Source organism: Pseudorca crassidens, chromosome 10, assembly GCF_039906515.1.
Source record: "Pseudorca crassidens isolate mPseCra1 chromosome 10, mPseCra1.hap1, whole genome shotgun sequence".
NCBI lineage: Eukaryota > Metazoa > Chordata > Mammalia > Artiodactyla > Delphinidae > Pseudorca > Pseudorca crassidens.
The window spans coordinates 105,272,820-105,292,345 of record NC_090305.1 but is presented as its reverse complement, the minus strand read 5'-3'; the positions used below and the strand labels follow the sequence as shown (position 1 = coordinate 105,292,345).

General features: G+C 43.6%; 1 protein-coding gene across 1 annotated transcript in view; it reads left to right on the top strand.

The window, feature by feature from the left end:
- The window catches only part of CFAP92 (cilia and flagella associated protein 92 (putative)), a 219,265-nt gene that overhangs the window by 95,003 nt on the left and 104,736 nt on the right, over positions 1-19,526 (top strand). The window contains exons 18-20 of the mRNA XM_067755778.1: positions 235-1,139; positions 18,341-18,535; positions 19,133-19,430. Coding sequence (XP_067611879.1) covers positions 235-1,139; positions 18,341-18,535; positions 19,133-19,430 — 1,398 coding nt within the window. The remainder of the gene's footprint in view (positions 1-234; positions 1,140-18,340; positions 18,536-19,132; positions 19,431-19,526) is intronic.

The following is a 19,526-nucleotide window of genomic DNA, read 5'->3' as shown; positions in this document are numbered from 1 at the left end:
TGCCAGCTCAGCGCCGTACACGTGGCTCTCGGGCCTCGCAGTGGCCTTGCAGAGTGGGCTCTGTCCTTGGGGTTTGTGAATGAAGAACCACAGGCCGCAGGGGCTGCAGGGGCTGCCGGGCGTGAGCCTGGGGCCGGGATTTGAGCCGCTGGGTGGGGGCCACCTGGAGAGGAGGGGGGCCGGCAGGGGGTGCCCGCGGCTGCACCCATGACCGCCGCCCCTGCTCTCTCGCAGCGGCTGTGCACCCCCGTGTACTGCAGGTACCAGTTCTACAGGACCCCAGTGCACAGGACTGAGGGCCAGCCCCATGGGACCCACGTCTACTTCCAGGATATCAACGTCATCTTCCTTGGGGCCATGCACCCCAGCGACCTGAGGGAATACCTGGAGGGCCCCCCGATGGTGGTGGAAGTTCATGACCGGGACCGCAAGTCAGAGGGGTATTCCCGCAAGCCCGCCCTGTTTGGGGAGGACCCGCTGGATTCATACCTCAACCTGCAGACCCTAATTTCCCCGAAAGAGACGGAGAACAACCCCTTTGAAACCCAGGATAAGATGTGGGACCCTTACGGGGTTGCCCAGGTCAGCTTTGCCGACCTCCTCCTTGGCCAGAAGTACTTGAACCTGGTTGTCCCCGTCCACAGCTGCGAGCCCAAGGCCACGCGCCTCGGCCATGACAGCAGGAGCAGGAAGGCGGTGGGGTTGCGGGTGCCCGGAGACGGCCTGCGGCACAGCCCGATGCCCCCGGGCGACTACCTGGAGGCCAGCTGCCTGCTGAAGCTGCGGGCGGGCGTGGCGGTGCCGCTGTGGGCCGGGACCGAGGCCCTGGACGCCCACCCCACGGCCTCCCAGTTTGGCCGCGTCATCTTCGTGTTCACCTCCAGTAAGCTCTCACTCCTGCACGGCCTGCTGCAGGACGTCGCCGTGATCAACGCCGGGGCCCTGGGCCTGGACTCCTGCCCCGTGGAGGATATCCAGCAGATCCTGTCCGCCTTGAAGATGCCGGCGAAGATCCAGGAGCGGCCGGACCTGGACGTGCTCACTGGCTTCCACCTGCTGGACGGGCGGGGCCACCTCCTCATCCTGGAGGGCTTGGCCGACCGGGGCCTGAGGCGGCTGTGGGAGAGCCACCAGAGCCGGTAGGTAGGTCTCCGCGTTTCTGGGTGGGGAGGGGTGGCCAAGCTCAGGTTCTGTGACGCCGACTGTGGGAGGGACCTGTTGATTTGGTGCCTCTCGGGGTTCGTATAAGGCACTTCGCAGAGCTCAGCAGCTGGGAGAGCCGCTTGCCTTTGGTTGAAGCGAAGACTTCATGGGTATATGGAAGGGAGCCTGGTTCAGGAAACTGGGTCCTGCCTTCACACTCCCGAGGCGCCCCCCTGGCCAGCGGGGAGCAGAGTGTTCTGCCCGGCCCTGAGAGGGACACCACAAGGACACAGACGTCAGCTCGTCCCGAGGGAGACAGGGTGGATTATTGTGAGGCTGGAGGGCTGCTTACGCTGCAGAAGTCCCCTTCCCTGGAGGCCAGGAGCCCCCGATGGCCGCCCCCTGGAGATGTTGCAGAGGCAACGGAAGTGTCCCCTTCTGGGCCGCAGCAGGTGGCCCCTCGTGGTCTTCCGTTCTTTAGTTGTGGTGATGGGATAACTCCCTTTTTCTTTCATGATTTGCAACTATCCTAGTTTGGATCAATAGGGCCTTCCTTCTCTGCTCTGGAGGCCCCCTATCTGTTCTCAGAGCTCAGATGCCCCATGACTCAGATGCTGACAACAGCAGGGTGTCCGGATGTTGACTGTGTCCACCCGGGGGGGGGGCTGTCTTGATGTGCTGATGGCCAAGAGCACGGGGGCAGGGGAGGCGGGGAGGCCGCCTCGTGGCTGGTTATCCTCCCAGGAGGCCTGAAAGCATGCATACACACAAAAACGTGCACATGGATGTTCATAGCACCGTTATTTATAATAATCAGAAAGTGAAACGACTCAAATGTCCATCAGCTGATGAACAAAACATCCATACCATGGAATAATATTCAGCTGTCAAAAAGGAATGAAGTATTGATACAGATACTTCAACACGGATGAACCTTAAAAACGTTATGCTAGGGGACTTCCCTGGTGGCGCAGTGGGTAAGACTCATGCTCCCAATACAGAGGGCCCAGGTTTGATCCGTGGTCCGGGAACTAGATCCCTCACGCATGCCGCAACTAAGAGTTCGCATACCACAGCTAAGGAGCCGGTGAGCTGCAGCTAAGAAGCCCGCCTGCCGCAACTAAGGAGCCCGTGAGCCGCAACTAAGGAGCCTGCGAGCTGCAACTAAGGAGCCCGCCTGCCTCAACTGAGATGTGGCTCAACCAAAACAAACAAACAAACAAAAACTCATTATGCTAAGTGACCTGGAGGGCATTGTGCTAAGTGAAAGGAGTCAGACAGAGAAAGACAAACACTGTATGTTATCATCTACCTGTGGAATCTAAAAAATAAACTAGTGAATACAACAAAAAAGAAACAGACTCACAGAGAGGACAAACTAGTGGTTACCAGTGGGGAGAGGGAAGGGGGGAGGGGCAAGATAGGGGTAGGGGAGGAAGAGGTACAGACTATTGCATACAAAATAAATAAGCTACAAAGATCTATTGTACAGCACAGTGTAATATTTTGTAGTAACTATAAATGGAGCATAATCTATAAAAATTTTGAATCAGTATGTTGTACACCTAAAACTAATATTGTAATCAACTATGCCTCAATTAAAAATTATGCTAATAGGGACTTCCCTGGTGGCACAGTGGTTAAGAATCTGCCTGTCAGTGCAGGGGACGCAGGTTCAATCCCTGGTCCAGGAAGATCCCACATGTCGCACAGCAACTTAGCCCGTGCGCCACGACTACTGAAGCCCCCACGCCTAGAGCCCGTGCTCCGCAACAAGAGAAGCCACCACAGTGAGAAGCCCGCACACTACAAAGAAGAGTAGCCCCCGCTCGCTGCAACTAGAGAAAGCCAGCGTGCAGCAACAAAGACCCACCGCAGCCAAAAATAAATAAATAAATAAATTTAAAAGTTATGCTAATAAAAGGAGCCAGACATAAAAGGCTACTATTATATGATTCCATTCATATGAAATGTCTAGAATAGTCAAGTCCATAGAGATAGATCAGTGGTTTCCAAGGTCCGAGAGGAGGGATGCAGGAGAAGTGGGGAGTGATAAAAATGTTCTAGGATTAGACAGTGTTTGTGGTTGCACAACATTGGGAGTATACTAAAACCACTGAATTGTACACTTATTTTGGGGGGGTATACTATTTTATTCAAATTTAAATTTCACCATCAAATACTGAAGTATATGCTGGCCCTGTGTTTAGATTTTTGAAATAAAGGTGGACAGACAGATTTAAGGGTGCAATGTATTAAACACTGTACCATATATTAAACAATTAGAGAAAATCTAGGGGTGCTATAACTCTATATACCTTTGTACATTGAGTGGCGTTAAGTATAGGGACAAGCCCAGCACCTGGAGGAAGAGCCCATTGAGGACTGAACAGAGGCCCTTGGCTGCTGTCAGAATCTTCCCTTGACTTTCAACAAACCAAGGAGTCTGTCCGTCTACAGAAACCACCAAATCCGGGGCAAACAGCAACAGGATAAATGTTAAGGAATTGGCTCTTTCCAGTTAGGACTCTGGGGGCCGGTCTGAAGCACACGGGGCTGGCTAGAGCTGGGACGTGTTGCAGCTCAAGTCTGGGATCTGTAGGTCAGAGCAACAATCGATTCTAGAGACAGAATGGTGAGTGCATTCTGCAAAAGCCCCCAGGGTTTGCCGACAAGTTCCTAGGATGCTGTCCTCAAATGGCAGGAATTGGACACTTCAAAAGAGTGAACTTCACGGTGTGTAGGAAAGAACTTGGCCTTGCCCAAGAGAGGTCTGGCTTTTGCCCTTGGCTTCTGGGAGGTGATCTGTGTCATGCCTGATAGGAGGGTCTTTGGTTAGGTTGCGGGCTGACCACACTGGATCTTAGGCTGAAGCCTCACCAGAGAGTCACAGGATGGAGGTTGGTGGGGCTGGAAAGACCAACGTTGTGACTTAGGGCAGGGGCTTTGGGTCATGCAGTGTCATGGGCACATTTTTGTGTGGATGCGTGCTTTCAGTTCTCCTGGGCAGATAACCAGCCACGAGGTAGCCTCCCCCTGCCCGCCACCCCCTGCTGTGCTCTTGGCCATCAGCACATCAAGACACGCCCCCTCCTGACATGGAGACTGAGATTGCTATGTGGGCCATCAATCAATCAATCAATCAATCATTAATGGAGCCCCAATAAAAACTCTGGACACCAAGCCTAGGGGGAGCTACTCTGTGTAGTGATTCTTTCATCATCTTAAAAATACCTTTTCCAAAGAAAAAGTTTTGAATTTTGATAGAGTCCAATTTATTGATTATTTTTCCTTTTATACACTATGCTTTTGGAGACATGTTTAAGAATTCTTCACAAAGCCTTAGGTCTTGAGTATTTTTTCTCTGTTTTCTTCTAAAAGATTCATGGTCTTATGGTTTACTTTTAAGTTTATGATTCGTTTTGAGTTAATTTTTGTATGAAGCGCAAGGTTTAGATTGAATTTTTCCCTTTTCTTAAAAAATTGAGGTATACTTTGCATGTAACAGTATGTTAGCTTTGGGTATACAACTTCATGATTCGATATTTGTATATGTTGTGAAATGATCACCACAATAAGTCTAGTTAACATCCGTCATCATACAAGTTACAGAATTTTTTGTGATGAGAATGTTTAACGCCTACTCTCTTAGTAACTTTCAGATATGCAATACAGTATCACTAACTATAGTCACAGTGCTGTACGTAACTAAATGGCTTTGTAACCTCTTGACCCCCTTCATCCATTTTGCTCACTCCACACACCCTGCCTCTGGGTGGGCAGCCACCAGTTTGTTCTCTGTATCTGTGAGCTTGGGTTTTTACTATTTTGCTTCTGTTTTTTTAGATTCCACGTGTAAGTGGGATCATATGGTATTTGTCTTTCTCTGACTTGTTTCACTCAGTATGATGCCCTGGGGATGCATCCATATTGTCCCTACTGTCAAGATTCTCTTTTTTTATGATGGAATAACTTAGGTTGTTTCTATATCTTGGCTATTGTAAATAATGCTGCATTGAACATGGTGATGCAGATACCTGTTCGAATTAGTGTTTCTGTTTCCTTAGGATGAATACCTGGAAGTGAAACTGCTGGATCATATGGCAGTTCTATTTTTAACTTTTTGAGGAACCTCCAAAGTGTTTTCCATAGTAGCTGTACCAGTTTATTAATACATCCTTACCCACAGTGCCTGTGGGTTTCCTGTACTCCACATCCTCACCAAAATGATTATTTCTTGTCTTTTTTATAATAGCCATTCTCAACAGGTATGAGGTAATGTTTCACTTTTGTTTCAATTTGCACTTCCATGATGATTAGTGACGTTGAGCATCTTTTCCTGTACCTGTTGGCCATCTGTTTGTCATCTTTGGTAAAATGTCTATTCAGATCTTCTGCCCATTTATTTATTTATTTTTCCTTTTCTGTGATTTTATTGACTTTAAACTTATTTTTTTATTGAAATATAGTTGATTTACAATGTTGTATTAATTTCTGCTGTACAGCAAAGTGATTCAGTTATACATACATACCTATATATATATATATATATACTTTATTTTTAGCACCTTCATTTCTTTCCTTTTTTTAAATTTATTTATTTAGTTTTGGCTGCGTTGGGTCTTCATTGCTGTGCGCGGGCTTCTCATTGCAGTGGCTTCTCTTGTTGTGGAGCACAGGCTCTAGGCACTCAGGCTTTAGTAGCTGTGGCATGAGGGCTCAGTAGTTGTGGCTCGCAGGCTCTAGAGTGCAGGCTCAGTAGTTGTGGTGCATGGGCTTAGTTGCTCTGCGGCATGTGGGATCTTCCCAGACCAGGGCTCAAACCATGTCCCCTGCATTGGCAGGCGGAGTCTTAACCACTGCGGCACCAGGCAAGTCCCCACACATTCTTATTTTTATATTCTTTTCCATTATGATTTATCATAGGATACTGGATATAGTTCCCTGTGCTATACAGTAGAACCTTGTTGTTTATCTATTCTATATATAATAGCTTACATCTGCTAATCCCAACCTCCCACTCATCCCTCTCCCATCCCCCTCTCCCTTGACAACCACAAGTCTGTTTTCTATGTCCATCAGTCTGTTTCTGTTTCGTAGATAAGTTCGTTTGTGTTATATTTTAGATTCCACATATAAGTGATATCATATGGTATTTGTCTATTTCTTTTTTAAAAAAATTTTTTATTTATTTGGCCATGCTGGGTCTTAGTTGTGGCATGCGGGATCTTCAGTTGTGGCATGTGGGATCTTTTAGTTGTGGCATGTGAGATCTTTAGTTGTGGCACGTGGGATCTAGTTCCCTGACCAGGGATCGAACCTGGGCCCCCTCCATTGGGAGCACACAGTCTTAGCCACTGGACCACCACGAAAGTCCCTATCTTTTCTTTCTGACTTATTTCACTTTTTATGATAATCTCTACGTCCATCCATGTTGCTGCAAATGGCATTATTTCGTTTTTTTAATGGCTGAAAAGTATCCCATTGTATATATGTACCATATCTTCTTTATCCAGTCATCTGTTGATAGACATTTAGGTTGTTTCCATGTATTGGGTATTATGAATAGTGCTGCTATGAACATAGGGGTGCATGTATATTTTTGGATTATAGTTTTGTCTGGATATATCCCCAAGAGTGGGATTGCAGGATCATCTGGTAGCTCTATTTTTAGTTTTCTGAGGAACCTTCATACTGTTTTCCATAGTGGCTGTACCAACTTACATTCCTACCAACAGTGCAAGCGGGTTCCCTTTTCTCCACACCCTCTCCACCATTTTTTATTTGTAGACTTTTTAATGATGGCCATTCTGACTGGCGTGAGATGGTACCTCGCTGAAGTTTTGATTTGCATTTCTCTAATAATTGGCGATGCTGAGCATCTTTTCATGTGCCTATTGGCCATCTGTATGTCTTTTTTGGAGAAATGTCTCTTTAGGTCTTCTGCCTATTTTTTGATTGGGTTGTTTGTTTTGTTGTTGTTGTGTTGTATTAGCTGTTTGTATATTTTGGAAATTAAGCCCTGTCAGTCACATTGTTTGCAAACATTTTCTCCCATTCTGTAGGTTGTCTTTTCATTTTGTTTATGGTTTCCTTTTCTCTGCAGAAGCATGTAAGTTTGATTAGGTCCCATCTGTTTATTTTTGTTTTTATTTCTTTTGCATTGGGAGATTGACCTAAGAAAATACTGGTATGATTTATGTCAGAGAATGTTTTGCTTATGATCTCTTCTAGGAGTTTCATGGTGTCATGTCTTATGCTTAAGTTTTTAAGCCACTTTGAGTTTATTTTTGTGTATGGTGAGGGGGTGTGTTCTAACTTCATTGAGTTACATGCAGCCGTCCAACTTTCCCAACACCACTTGCTGAAGAGACTGTCTTTTTTTCCCCGTTGTATATTCTGTTTTTAAAAAATATAAATTTATTTATTTATTTATTTATCTTTGGTTGCATTGGGTCTTCTTTGCAGAGTGCGGGCTTTCTCTAGTTGCTGTGAGTGGGGGGCTACTCTTCGTTGTGGTGCGTGGGCTTCTCATTTTGGCAACTTCTCTTGTTGTAGAGCACGGGCTCTAGGTGCGTGGGCTTCAGTATTTGTGGCTCGCGGGCTCTAGAGCACAGGCTCAGTAGTTGCGGTGCATGGGCTTAGTTGCTCCATGGCATGTGGGATCTTCCCAGACCAGGGCTCACTGTGTCCCCTGCATTGGCAGGCGGCTTCTTAACCACTGCACCACCAGGGAAGTCCGTCCTGTTGTATATTCTCACCTCCTTTGTTTAAGATTAATTGACCATAGGTGTGTGGGTTTATTTCTGGGCTGTCTGTTCTGTTCCATTTATCCATATGTCTGTTTTTGTGCCAGTACCATGTTGTTTTGATTACTGTAGCTTTGTAGTATTGTCTGAAGTCTGGGAGAATTATGCCTCCTGCTCTTTAAATTTTTTTTTTCCCCTCAGGATTGCTGTGGCAATTCTGGGTCTTCTATGGGTCCATATAAATTTTTGGATTATTCTAATTCTGTGAAAAATGTCATGGGTAATTTGATAGGGATCACATTAAATCTGTAGATTGCTTTGGGTAGTATGGTCATTTAAATAATATTAATTATTCAAATCCAAGAGCATGGGATATCTTTCCATTTCTTTGAATCCTCTTCACTTACCTTTATTAATGTTTTATAGTTCTCAGAGTATACATCTTTCACCTCCTTGGTGAGGTTTATTCCTATGTTATTTTTTGGGTTGCAATTTTATTTTATTTTATTTATTAGTTGACTATAGGTGCGTGGGTTTATCTCTAGGCTTTCTATCTTGTTCCATTGATCTGTGTTTCTGTTTTTGTGCCAGTACCATATTATTTTGATTACTGTAGCTTTGTAGTATAGTCTGAAGTCAGGGATTCTGATTCCTCCAGCTCCATTTTTTTCCCTCAAGACTGCTTTGGCTCTTCGGTGTCTTTTGTGTCTCCATACAAATTTTAAGATGATTTGTTCTAGTTCCATAAAAAATACCATTGGTAATTTGACAGGGTTTGCATTGAAGCTGTAGATTGCTTTGGGTAGTATAGTCATTTTCACAATATTGATTCTTCCAATCCAAGAACATGGTATATCTCTCTATCTGCTGCTATCACCTTTAATTTCTTTCATCAGTGTCTTATAGTTTTCTGCATACAGATCTTTTGTCTCCCTAGGTAAGTTTATTCCTAGGTATTTTATTCTTTTAGTTGTAGTGGTAAATGGGACTGTTTCCATAATTTCTCTTTCAGATTTTTCATCAGTAGTGTATAGGAATGCAAGAGATTTCTGTGCATTAATTTTGTATCCTGCCACTTTACCAAATTCATTGATTAGCTCTAGTAGTTTTCTGGTGGCATTTTTAGGATTCTCTGTGTATAGTATCATGTCATCTGCAAACAGTGACAGTTTTACTTCTTCTTTTCCAATTTGTATTCCTCTTATTTCTTTTTCTTCTCTGATTGCCATGGCTAGGACTTCCAAAACTATCTTGAATAATAGTGGTGAGAGTGGACATCCTTGTCTCGTTCCTGATCTTAGAGGAAATGCTTTCAGTTTTTCACCATTGAGAATGATGCTGGCTGTGGGTTTGTTGTATACGGCCTTTATTATGTTGACGTAGGTTCCCTCTATGCCCACTTTCTGGAGGGTTTTTATCATAAATGGGTGTTGAATTTTGTCAAAAGCTTTTTCTGCATCTATTGAGATGATCATATGGTTTTTATTCTTCGATTTGTTAATATGGTGTATCACATTGATTGATTTGCATATATTGAAGAATCGTTGCATCCCTGAGATAAATCCCACTTGATCGTGGTGTATGATCCTTTTAATGTGTTGTTGGATTCTGTTTGCTAGTATTTTGTTGAGGATTTTTGCATCTGTATTCATCAGTGATATTGGTCTGTAATTTTCTTGTTTTGTAGTATCTTTGTCTGGTTTTAGTATCAGGGTGATGGTGGCCTCATAGAATGAGTTTGGGAGTGTTCTTTCCTCTGCAATTTTTGGAAGAGTTTGAGAAGGATGAGTGTTAGCTCTTCTCTAAATGTTTGATAGAATTTAACTGTGAAGCCATCTGGTCCTGGACTTTTGTTTGTTGGAAGATTTTTAATCACAATTTCGATTTCATTACTTGTTGTTGGTCTGTTCATATTTTCCGTTTCATCCTGGTTCAGTCTTGGAAGGTTATCCCTTTCTAAGAACTTGTCCATTTCTTCCAGGTTGTCCATTTTATTGGCATAGAGTTGCTTGTAGTAGTCTCTTAGGATGCTTTGTATTTCTGTGATGTCTGTTGTAACTTCTCCTTTTTCATTTCTAATTTTATTGATTCGAGTCCTCTCCCTCTTTTTCTTGATGAGTCTGGCTAATGGTTTATCAATTTTGTTTATCTTCTCAAAGAACCAGCTTTTAGTTTTATTGATCTTTGCTATTGTTTTCTTTGTTTCTATTTCATTTATTTCTGCTCTGGTCTTTATGATTTCTTTCCTTCTGCTAACTTTGGGTTTTGTTTGTTCTTCTTTCTCTAGTTCCTTTAGGTGTAAGGTTAGATTGTTTACTTGAGATTTTTCTTGTTTCTTGAGGTAGGCTTTTATAGCTATAAACGTCCCTCTTAGAACTGCTTTTGCTGCATCCCATAGGTTTTGGATTGTCGTGTTTTCATTGTCATTTGTCTCTAGGTATTTTTTGATTTCCTCTTTGATTTCCTCAGTGATCTCTTGGTTACTTAGTAATGTATTGTTTAGCCTCCACGTGTTTGTGTTTTTAACGTTTTTTTCCCTGTAACTCATTTCTAATCTCATAGTGTTGTGGTCAGAAAAGATGCTTGATATGATTTCAGTTTTCTTAAATTTCCTGAGGCTGGATTTGTGACCCAAGATATGGTCTATCCTGGAGAATGTTCCGTGTGCCCTTGAGAAGAAAGTGTAATTTGCTGTTTTTGGATGGAATGTCCTATAAATATCAACTAAATCTATCTGGTCTATTGTGTCATTTAAAGCTTCTGTTTCCTTATTTATTTTCATTTTGGATGATCTGTCCATTGGTGTAAGTGAGGTGTTAAAGTCCCCCACTATTATTGTGTTACTGTCAATTTCCTCTTTTATAGCTGTTAGCTATATATATATATATTTCCTCGATTTATATTCTGTCGATTTATAGCTGTTAGCAGTTGCCTTATGTATTGAGGTGCTTCTATATTGGGTGCATATATATTTATAATAGTTATATCTTCTTCTTGGATTGATCCCTTAGCATTATGTAGTGTCCTTCCTTGTATCTTGTAACATTCTTTGTTTTAAAGTCTGTTTTATCTGATATGAGTATAGCTACTCCAGCTTTCTTTTGATTTCCATTTGCATGGAATATCTTTTTCCATCTCCTCACTTTCAGTCTGTATGTGTCCCTAGGTCTGAAGTGGGTCTCTTGTAGACAGCATATATATGGGTCTTGTTTTTGTATCCATTCAGCAAGCCTGTGTCTTTTGGTTGGAGCATTTAATTCATGTTTAAGGTAATTATCGATATGTATGTTCCTATGACCATTTTCTTAATTGTTAATGGGTTTGTTTTTGTAGGTCCTTTTCTTCTCTTGGGTTTCTCACTTAGAGAAGTTCCTTTAGCATTTGTTGTAAAGCTGGTTTGGTGGTGCTGAATTCTCTGAGCTTTTGCTTGTCTGTAAAGCTTTTGATTTCTCCCTTGAATCTGAATGAGATCCTTGCCGGGTAGAGTAATCTTGGTTTGTAGATTCTTCCGTTTCATTACTTTAAGTATATCATGCCACTCTCTTCTGGCTTGTTAGAGTTTCTGCTGAGAAATCAGTTGTTAACCTTATGGGAGTTCCCTTGTATGTCATTTTTCGTTTTTCCCTTGCTTTCAATAATTTTTCTTCATCTTTAATTTTTGCCAATTTGATTACTGTGTGTCTCGGCATGTTTCTCCTTGGGTTTCTCCTGTATGGGACTTGCTGCGCTTCCTGGACTTGGGTGACTATTTCCTTTCCCATGTTAGGGAAGTTTTCAACTATAATCTCTTCAGTATTTTCTCTGGTCCTTTCTCTCTCTCTTCTCTTTCTGGGACCCCTATAATGCGAATGTTGTTGCGTTTAATGTTGTCCCAGAGGTCTCTTAGGCTGTCTTCATTTCTTTTCATTCTTTTTTCTTTAGTCTGTTCTGCAGCAGTGAATTTCACTATTCTGTCTTCCAGGTCACTTATCCATTCTTCTGCCTCACTTATTCTGCTATTGATTCCTTCTAGTGTAGTTTTCATTTCAGTTATTGTATCGTTCATCTCTGTTTGTTCTTTAATGCTTCCAGGTCTTTGTTCAACATTTCTTGCTTCTTCTCGATCTCTGCCTCCATTCTTTTTCCGAGGTCCTGGATCATCTTCACTATGATGATTCTGAATTCTTTTTTTGAAAGGTTGCCTATCTCCACTTCATTTAGTTGGGTTTTTTTGGGTTTTATCTTGTTCCTTCAATTGGTACGTAGCCCTCTGCCTTTTCATCTTGTCTGTCTTTCTGTGAATGTGGTTTTTGTTCCACAGGCTGCAGGATTGTAGTTCTTCTTGCTTCTGCTCTGGTTTGCAATTTTAAAAGGTTTTTTTTTTTTTTTTTTTTTTTTTTTTTTTTTTTTTTTTGCTGTACGCAGGCCTCTCACTGTTGTGGCCTCTCCCGTTGCGGAGCACAGGCTCTGGACGTGCAGGCTCAGAGGCCATGGCTCACAGGCTCAGCCGCTCTGCGGCATGTGGGATCTTCCCGGACTGGGGCATGAACCATGTCCCCTGCATCAGCAGGTGGACTCTCAACCACTGCGCCACCAGGGAAGCCCGCCACCAATTTCTGTATGTTAATTTTGTATCCTGCTACCTTGTTGAATTAATTTATCAGTTCTAGTTGTTTTTGTGTGGTGTCTTCAGGGTTTTCTATATATAGTGTCATATCATCTACATATAATGACCATTTTACCTCTTCCCTTCTAATTTGGATACTTTTAATTTCTTTCTCTCATCTGATTGCTGTGGTTAGGAATTTCAATAGTATGTTGAAGAGAAGTGGTGAGAGTGGGCATGCTTGTCTTTTTCCAGATTTTAGGGGAAGGCTTTCAGCTTTTCACTATTGAGCATTAAATTGGCTGTAGGTTTGTTATAAATAGCTTTTACTATTTTGAGATATGTTCCCTCTAAATCCACTGTGGTAAGAGTTTTTTCGTGAATGGATGTCGAATTTTGTCAAATGCTTTTTCTGCATGTATTGAGATTATCATGTGGTTTTTGTCTTTTCTTTTGTTTATGTGGTGTTCTTGTCAAGGTATTTTTTGTCTTTTCTTTTGTTGTTGTGGTGTATCAGATTGATTGATTTGTGTATACTGAACCATCCTTGTGAACTTGGGATGAATCCCTCTTGGTCATGGTGTATGATCTTTTTTACGTGTTGTTAGATTTGGTTTGCAAATATTTTGTTGAGAATTTTTGCATCTATATTCATCAAAGATATTGGCCTGTAATTTTCTTTTTTTGGTGGTATCTTTGTCTGGTTTTGGTATCAGGGTGATTGTGGTTTCACAGAATGTCTTTGGGAGTGTTCCCTCCTCTTCAATCTTTTCGAAGAGTTTGAGAAGAATCTGTGTAAGTTCTTCTTTGTATGTTTGGGAGAATTCGCCTGTGAAGCCATGTGATCCTGGACTTCTTTTTGTAGGAAGTTTTTTATTACAGGTTTGATTTCACTTCTAGTGATTGGTCTGTAGAAATTATCTATTTCTTCTTGATTCAATTTTGGTGGGCTGTATGTTTCTAGACAATTCCATTTCTTCTAGGTTGCCAAATTTGTTGGCATATAATTGTTCATAGTATTCTCTCATGGTGTTTTGTATTTCTATGGTATCAGTTGAGATTTTTCCTTTCTCTTTTCTTATTTTGTTTATTTGGATTCTCTCTCTTCTTGGTGGGCCTGGCTAGAGGTTGGTCAATTTTGTTTACCCTTTCAAAGAACCAGCTTTTGGTTTTGTTGATTTTTTTTCTATTTTTAAAAAAAAATCTCTACTTTATTTCCTCCCTGATCTCTATTATTTCCTTCCTTCTGCTGACTTTAGGTTTTGTTTGTTCTTCTTTGTCTAATTCTTTTAGGTGGTAGGTTAGGTTGTTCATTTGAGATTTTTCTTGTTTTTGATGAAGGCCTGTATTGCTATGAACTTTCCGCTAAGAACTGCTTTTGCTGTGTCCCATAGATTTTGTATGGTTATGTTTTCATTGTCCAGGAAGGTGGTGGCTGGGGCTCTCGCCCACTCCTTGTGCCTGGGCAGGTGCGTCAGTGGCCCATGACCAGTCTTGTTCAGGAGGGAGTTGGTGGAGGCTCACAACCACTCCTGCGTTCTGGGCAGGAGTTGGTGCAGTCCCTCAACCACTCCTAGGGTCTGGGAGGGTTTTAGTGGGGGATTGTGACCATTCCTGGCATCAGGGTGGATGGTGGTAGAGGTCTGTAACTGCCCCTGGAGCCTGGGCAGGCAGTGTCTTGCCCTCTGGGAGCACACATACATGGAAAAAAGGCTATAGTCTAGGTCCCACCTCTCCCCTCCTACACCACCCAAACAATGCTGACCGGCCTCTGAGGCAGCTCAGGCTTCCTCCGCTTATACCCCCAGCTGTGGTGGCACCGGATTCATCCCCCCGCCCCCAAGTCTGTCTCTACACAGCCAACCCCAGTCCTCTCCCTGGTTCTGATCTCTGGAGCCGAAGTTCCAGCACCCAGCCCCTGCCAGCACTGGGGATGCACATGTCAGGCTGGTGAGTGCAGGTCTGCGGTACTGACCATCTGTGCAGTTCTCCCTCTGCTCTGGCTGCCACGAACTGACTGCTGCATTCTTCTCAGAGGCTCTGAAGCTCCCCTTCTGTCCTGGCAGATCTCCCTGCCGGTGAGGGGGCTTCCCAGGGTGCATGAACCTTACCTCTTTCACAGCCCCCTCCCAGGGGTGCAGGTCCCATCCGGATACCTTTCTCACTTTCTTTTTCACTTTTCCTACCTGGTTACATGGAGATTTTCTTGCCCTTACAGCAGTCTGAAGTCTTCTGCCAGCGTTCAGTAGGTATTCTGTGAGAATCGTTCCACATGTAGATGTATTTTTGTTGTAGATGTGGGAGAGAGCGAGCTTTGTGTCCTACTACTCTGCCATCTTGATCAGTCTCATGTTTTCTGTTAGCAATTAACATCCTTTCTTTTCAACTGAAAGGAGTCCCTTTAACATTTTTATAAGGCCAGTTTAGTGGTGATGAACTCTGTTAGTTTTTCTTATCTGGAAAACTCTTTTATCTCTCCTTCAATTCTGAATGATAACTGCCAGGTAGAGTATTCTTTGTTGGAAGGTCTTTTCTTTTGGCGCTTTGAATATATCGTGCCACTCCCTTCTGGCCTGCAAAGTGTCTGCTTAAAAATCTGCTGATAGTCTTATGGGAGTTCCCTTGTGTGTAACAAGTTGTTTTTCTCTTGCTGCTTTTAAGCTTCTCTCCTTGTCGTTAGCTTTTGACCTTTTAATTATAGTGTGTTGGTGCGGGTCTCTGGGCTCATCTTATTTGGAATTCTGTTTTGATGTGGCTGGTTTCTCTTTTGCCCTATGTGAAGGGGTCATTCAGCTAGTTTTTAGTTTTTGTTTTTGTATCTTTCCCCCCAGAGGAAATTGTTCCCTATGGAGCTGTAGATTTGGTGTGTCCTTGGGAGGAGGATCTCCCTCCCAAGAAGATCTTCCCAAGGAAGATCTTCTGGATCTTCCTCCGTCACCATCTTGAACTGGAACCTAGGTTGAGTTTTTGTTGTGTTTCATTTAGCCTACATATATCCAATAGCTACAGCATCATTTGTTGAAAATATTATATTCCTTTACTGAACTGCTTTTGCATCTTTATAAAAAATCGGTTGGTCATAATTGTGTGGATCTATTTCTGGGTTCTCAATTCTGCTCCATTGATTTCTGTGTCTGTCCCTTCACCAATACTACAAAGTCTTGATTACCGTAGCTATATAATCAAAGTCAGGCCACTTTATTCTTTTTCAAAATTGTTTTTGTTGTTCTAGATCCTTTGCCTTTTCATATAAATTTTACAATATGCTGTATGTATCTACAAAACATCTTTCTAGAATGTTGATAGAAATTATGCTCAACCTATGTATCATTTGGAGAGAACTATTTGAGCCTTCCAATCCATGAATATTTATTTAGATTTCCACTTATTTAGATTTTTTAAAATTTTAAAAATTTTAAAAATTTCTTTCATCAGCATATTCAGCATACAAGTCCTGTACGTATTTGGTAGATTTATATCTAAGTATTTTACTTTTTGAGTGATTTTTAAATGGTTCTGTGTTTTTTAATTTCAGTTTCCAGCTGTGCATTGCTTGTATATAGAAAATATAATTGATTTTTCTATGTCGATTCTACAGCCTTGCTAAACTCACTTATTGGTTTGAGGAGTTCTGTTCGTTTGATTGATTGTTTCTGGTAGATTCCTTGGGATTTTCTACACTGACCAAGATGTCATCTGCAAATAGCAATAGTTTAATTCCTTCCTTTCCAGGCTGTATATCTTCATTTCCTTAGGGTGCTAGCTAAGACTTGAAGTACTATTTTATATAAGAGTTGTCACATCCTTGCTTTGTTTCTGGTCTTTGGTGGAAGGCAGTCTTTCCCCATTACGTGTAGGTTTTTTGTAGATGTCCTTTATCAACTTGAGGAAGTTCCACTTTATTCCTTATTCGCTGAGAGTTTCCTAATTTGCTGGCTCACACAGTTCACAAAAATCAATCCCAGACAGAGTAAAAGCTTATTTGAAATAATTATGGACTCACAATAAGTTGCAGAAATTATAGAGAGGTTCCAGGTACCCCAACACCCTGTCTCCCCCAGTGGTGACATCTGACATATTGATGGATGCAGTACAGTTAACTAGACCACAGTCGTCTGTTCTTACTCAGGTTTCACCAGAAATATCTTGTTCGTTTTATTTTTCAGATTCCACACATAAGTGAGAACATACAGTATTTATCTTTCTCTGTTTGACTTATTTTACTAAGTTTAATACCTTCCAAGGTCCATCCATGTTGTTGCAAATGGCAAAATTTCATCCTCTTTAATGGCAGAGCAATATTCCACTGTATCTATATATCGTGTCTTCTTTATCCATTCATCTGCTGATGGGCACTTAGGTTGCTTACATATCTTGGCTGTTGTAAATTGGGGTGCATATATCTTTTCAAAGTATTGTTTTCATTTTCTTTGGATACATACCCAGGAGTTGAATTGTTGGATCATATGGTAGTTCTATTTTTAATTTGTTGAGGAATCTCCATACTGTTTTCCATAGTGGCTGCACCAGTTTACATTCCCACCAAGAGTGTAGGAGGGTTCCCTTTTCTTCACATCCTCACCAACACTTTATTTCTTGTCTTTTTGATGATAGCCATTCTGTGAGGTCATACGTCGTTGTGGTTTTGATTTACATTTCCCTAATAATTAGTAATATTGAACATCTTTTCATGTACCTGTTTGCCATCTGTATGTCTTCTTTGGAAAAATGCCTATTCAGGTCTTCTGCCCATTTATTAATTGGGTTGTTTGTTTTTTTAACACTGAGTTGTAGGAGTTCTTTATATATTTTAGATATTAGCCCCATATCACATATCATGTGCCAATGTTCTCTCATTCAGTAGGTTGCCTTTACATTTTGTTGACGGTTTCCTTTGCGGTGCAAAAGCTTTTAAGTTTGATTAGGTCCCATTTGATTATTTTTGCTTTTGTTTCCCTTGCCTGAGGAGACAGATCCAAAAAATTATTGCTAAGACCAGTGTCAAAGAACATATTGCCTATGTTTTCTTCTAAGAGTTTCAGGTCTTATATTTAGGTCTGTAATCCATTTTGAGTTTATTTTATATATGGTATGAGAAAATGTTCTAATTTCATTCTTTGACACGTAGCTGTCTAGTTTTCCCAGCACCACTTATGTAAGAGACTGTCTTTTTCCCGTTGTATGTTCTCACCTTTCTTGTAGAAGAAAAATCTATTTTTAAAAAGTTGAATTGTAAAGCTTTTAGATAGTGCTACAGGAGGACATATTCATGACCTCAGAATAAAGAAAGACTTCTTGAGTAAGACAGAAGTAGAAAAAATAAAGGAAAAAATGACAGGTTTGGCTATATTAAAATTAGTAACTTCTCTTCACCCAAAGACCATAAAAATTGCGAAAAGAAAAGCCACAAACTGAGAAAAAAGTATTTGCAATGTATGGAGCTAGTATTCTGAGAGTACAGAAACGCCTGTGAATGAATGAGAAAACAGTAAAAACATCCCAGTGGAGGAATGGGCAGAAGACTTGAACAGGGACCCCCCACAAAGGGGAACCACCGCCACCCCAACACACAGACTCAGGGTGGGATGCACAGGCTCCGTGCGGATTCACCGGGTTCAGGAAGGTGGAGGAACCTGAGCCCAATACAGCGGGTGGCTCAAAGGTCGGGGGGCGGGGGACGCAGAGTCGGTGGGAGGGGCGGGTCGGTAGGGGAGGGGGAGGAAACAGAGATGGGGCGGGGACAGCGAGACACAAGCAAGCCCAGGCCAGTGCCAGCGTTTCCACCACCAGTGGCCCTGGGAAAGTGCCGAGCTCTGTGGCGGGCAGAGCGGCAGCGGCGTGGGGCCCCTCTTTTTTCTTGCAGGGTCCCGCAGGCAGAGCCCGGCTCCTACAAGGCGCTCTACAACTCGCAGCTGCGCTTCCGCCGCCGCCTCTACGCCGACCTGGAGACCGTCCCGTACCACGTGCACCTGTCCCGGCCGCTGGCGCAGCTGATGAAGCACGCAGTGCTCTACGTGCGCAACACGGTGCCGCGGCAGGTCTTTCAGGCACTGAGCAGGTGCGGCCCGGCCCGTGCCCCGCCGTCCCGCACGCTCTGCCAGGGGGGCTTCGGAAGTGTGCGGCGGACAGAGGGCAGCCTAACCCGAACCACAGCTGTGCCTGCTGAATGTGTTTTTAAAAAGGGGGGGTTGGGGCGGGAGAGAGGGGGGCGTCCGCTCACCCTGGTGGGGGTGGGGGTGACTACTCAGTCCTCGAACTGTGCTGACATGAGGCTCTGTGCCTCGTACCCTCTGCCTGGGCGGGAAGGAGCTCTGTGGTCCACACCCCCGACGGCCAGCCTGTCGAGGCCACTCCCTGGTGGGGTGTGGGTTGGTGCGAGGTAGGGAATAAGGCCATCGGGACCGAAAAATAATCAAAGCAGAAAGTGGGAAGCCTTTAACTGCGGGGGGACTGAGAGGGGAGAGGGAAGGGGACATCTCCCCACACCCCAACCCCGTGGGCTCAGCACGTGGCATCTAAGCTTCTCGTGCACGAGCTGGGTGACCCGGGATCAGCTCATCAACCTCTCTGTGTTTTCGTTTCCTCTCATAAAATGGAGACCGTCTGACCTGTCGTGCCGGGCAGGCAGGCTGAGTGGGCCTCTTCTGTGTTCCAGGATCTACTGCATCTGCCATTACAGCTCCAGGCTCAGGGAGGTGATCACCGGGGACCTGCTGCCCTCCTCCTCCATGATCAAGGGGCTGAGCCAGGAGTTTGGGCTGCCCATTTCCCCGGAAGATCTTACAGAGGGAAAACTGCTGGCTATGTCCCTTCCTCCTGCCCCCAATCTGGAGGACTTCCAGAGCCGGAATTCCACCCTCACTTCTGAGATCCAGGCCCACCAGGAGAAGTGCCTGCAGTGGCGGAACACCATGGTCCTGAAGAACAGAGACCAGAAGTACAGCCTGATCCAGGTAGGCGCTCCCACCCCCAGGCATCCCGGGCCTCCTGCGGCCTGTGTCTGTTTCCCTGGGCAGGGTTCCCAGGCGGGATGGGCAGGAGGTGCTGCC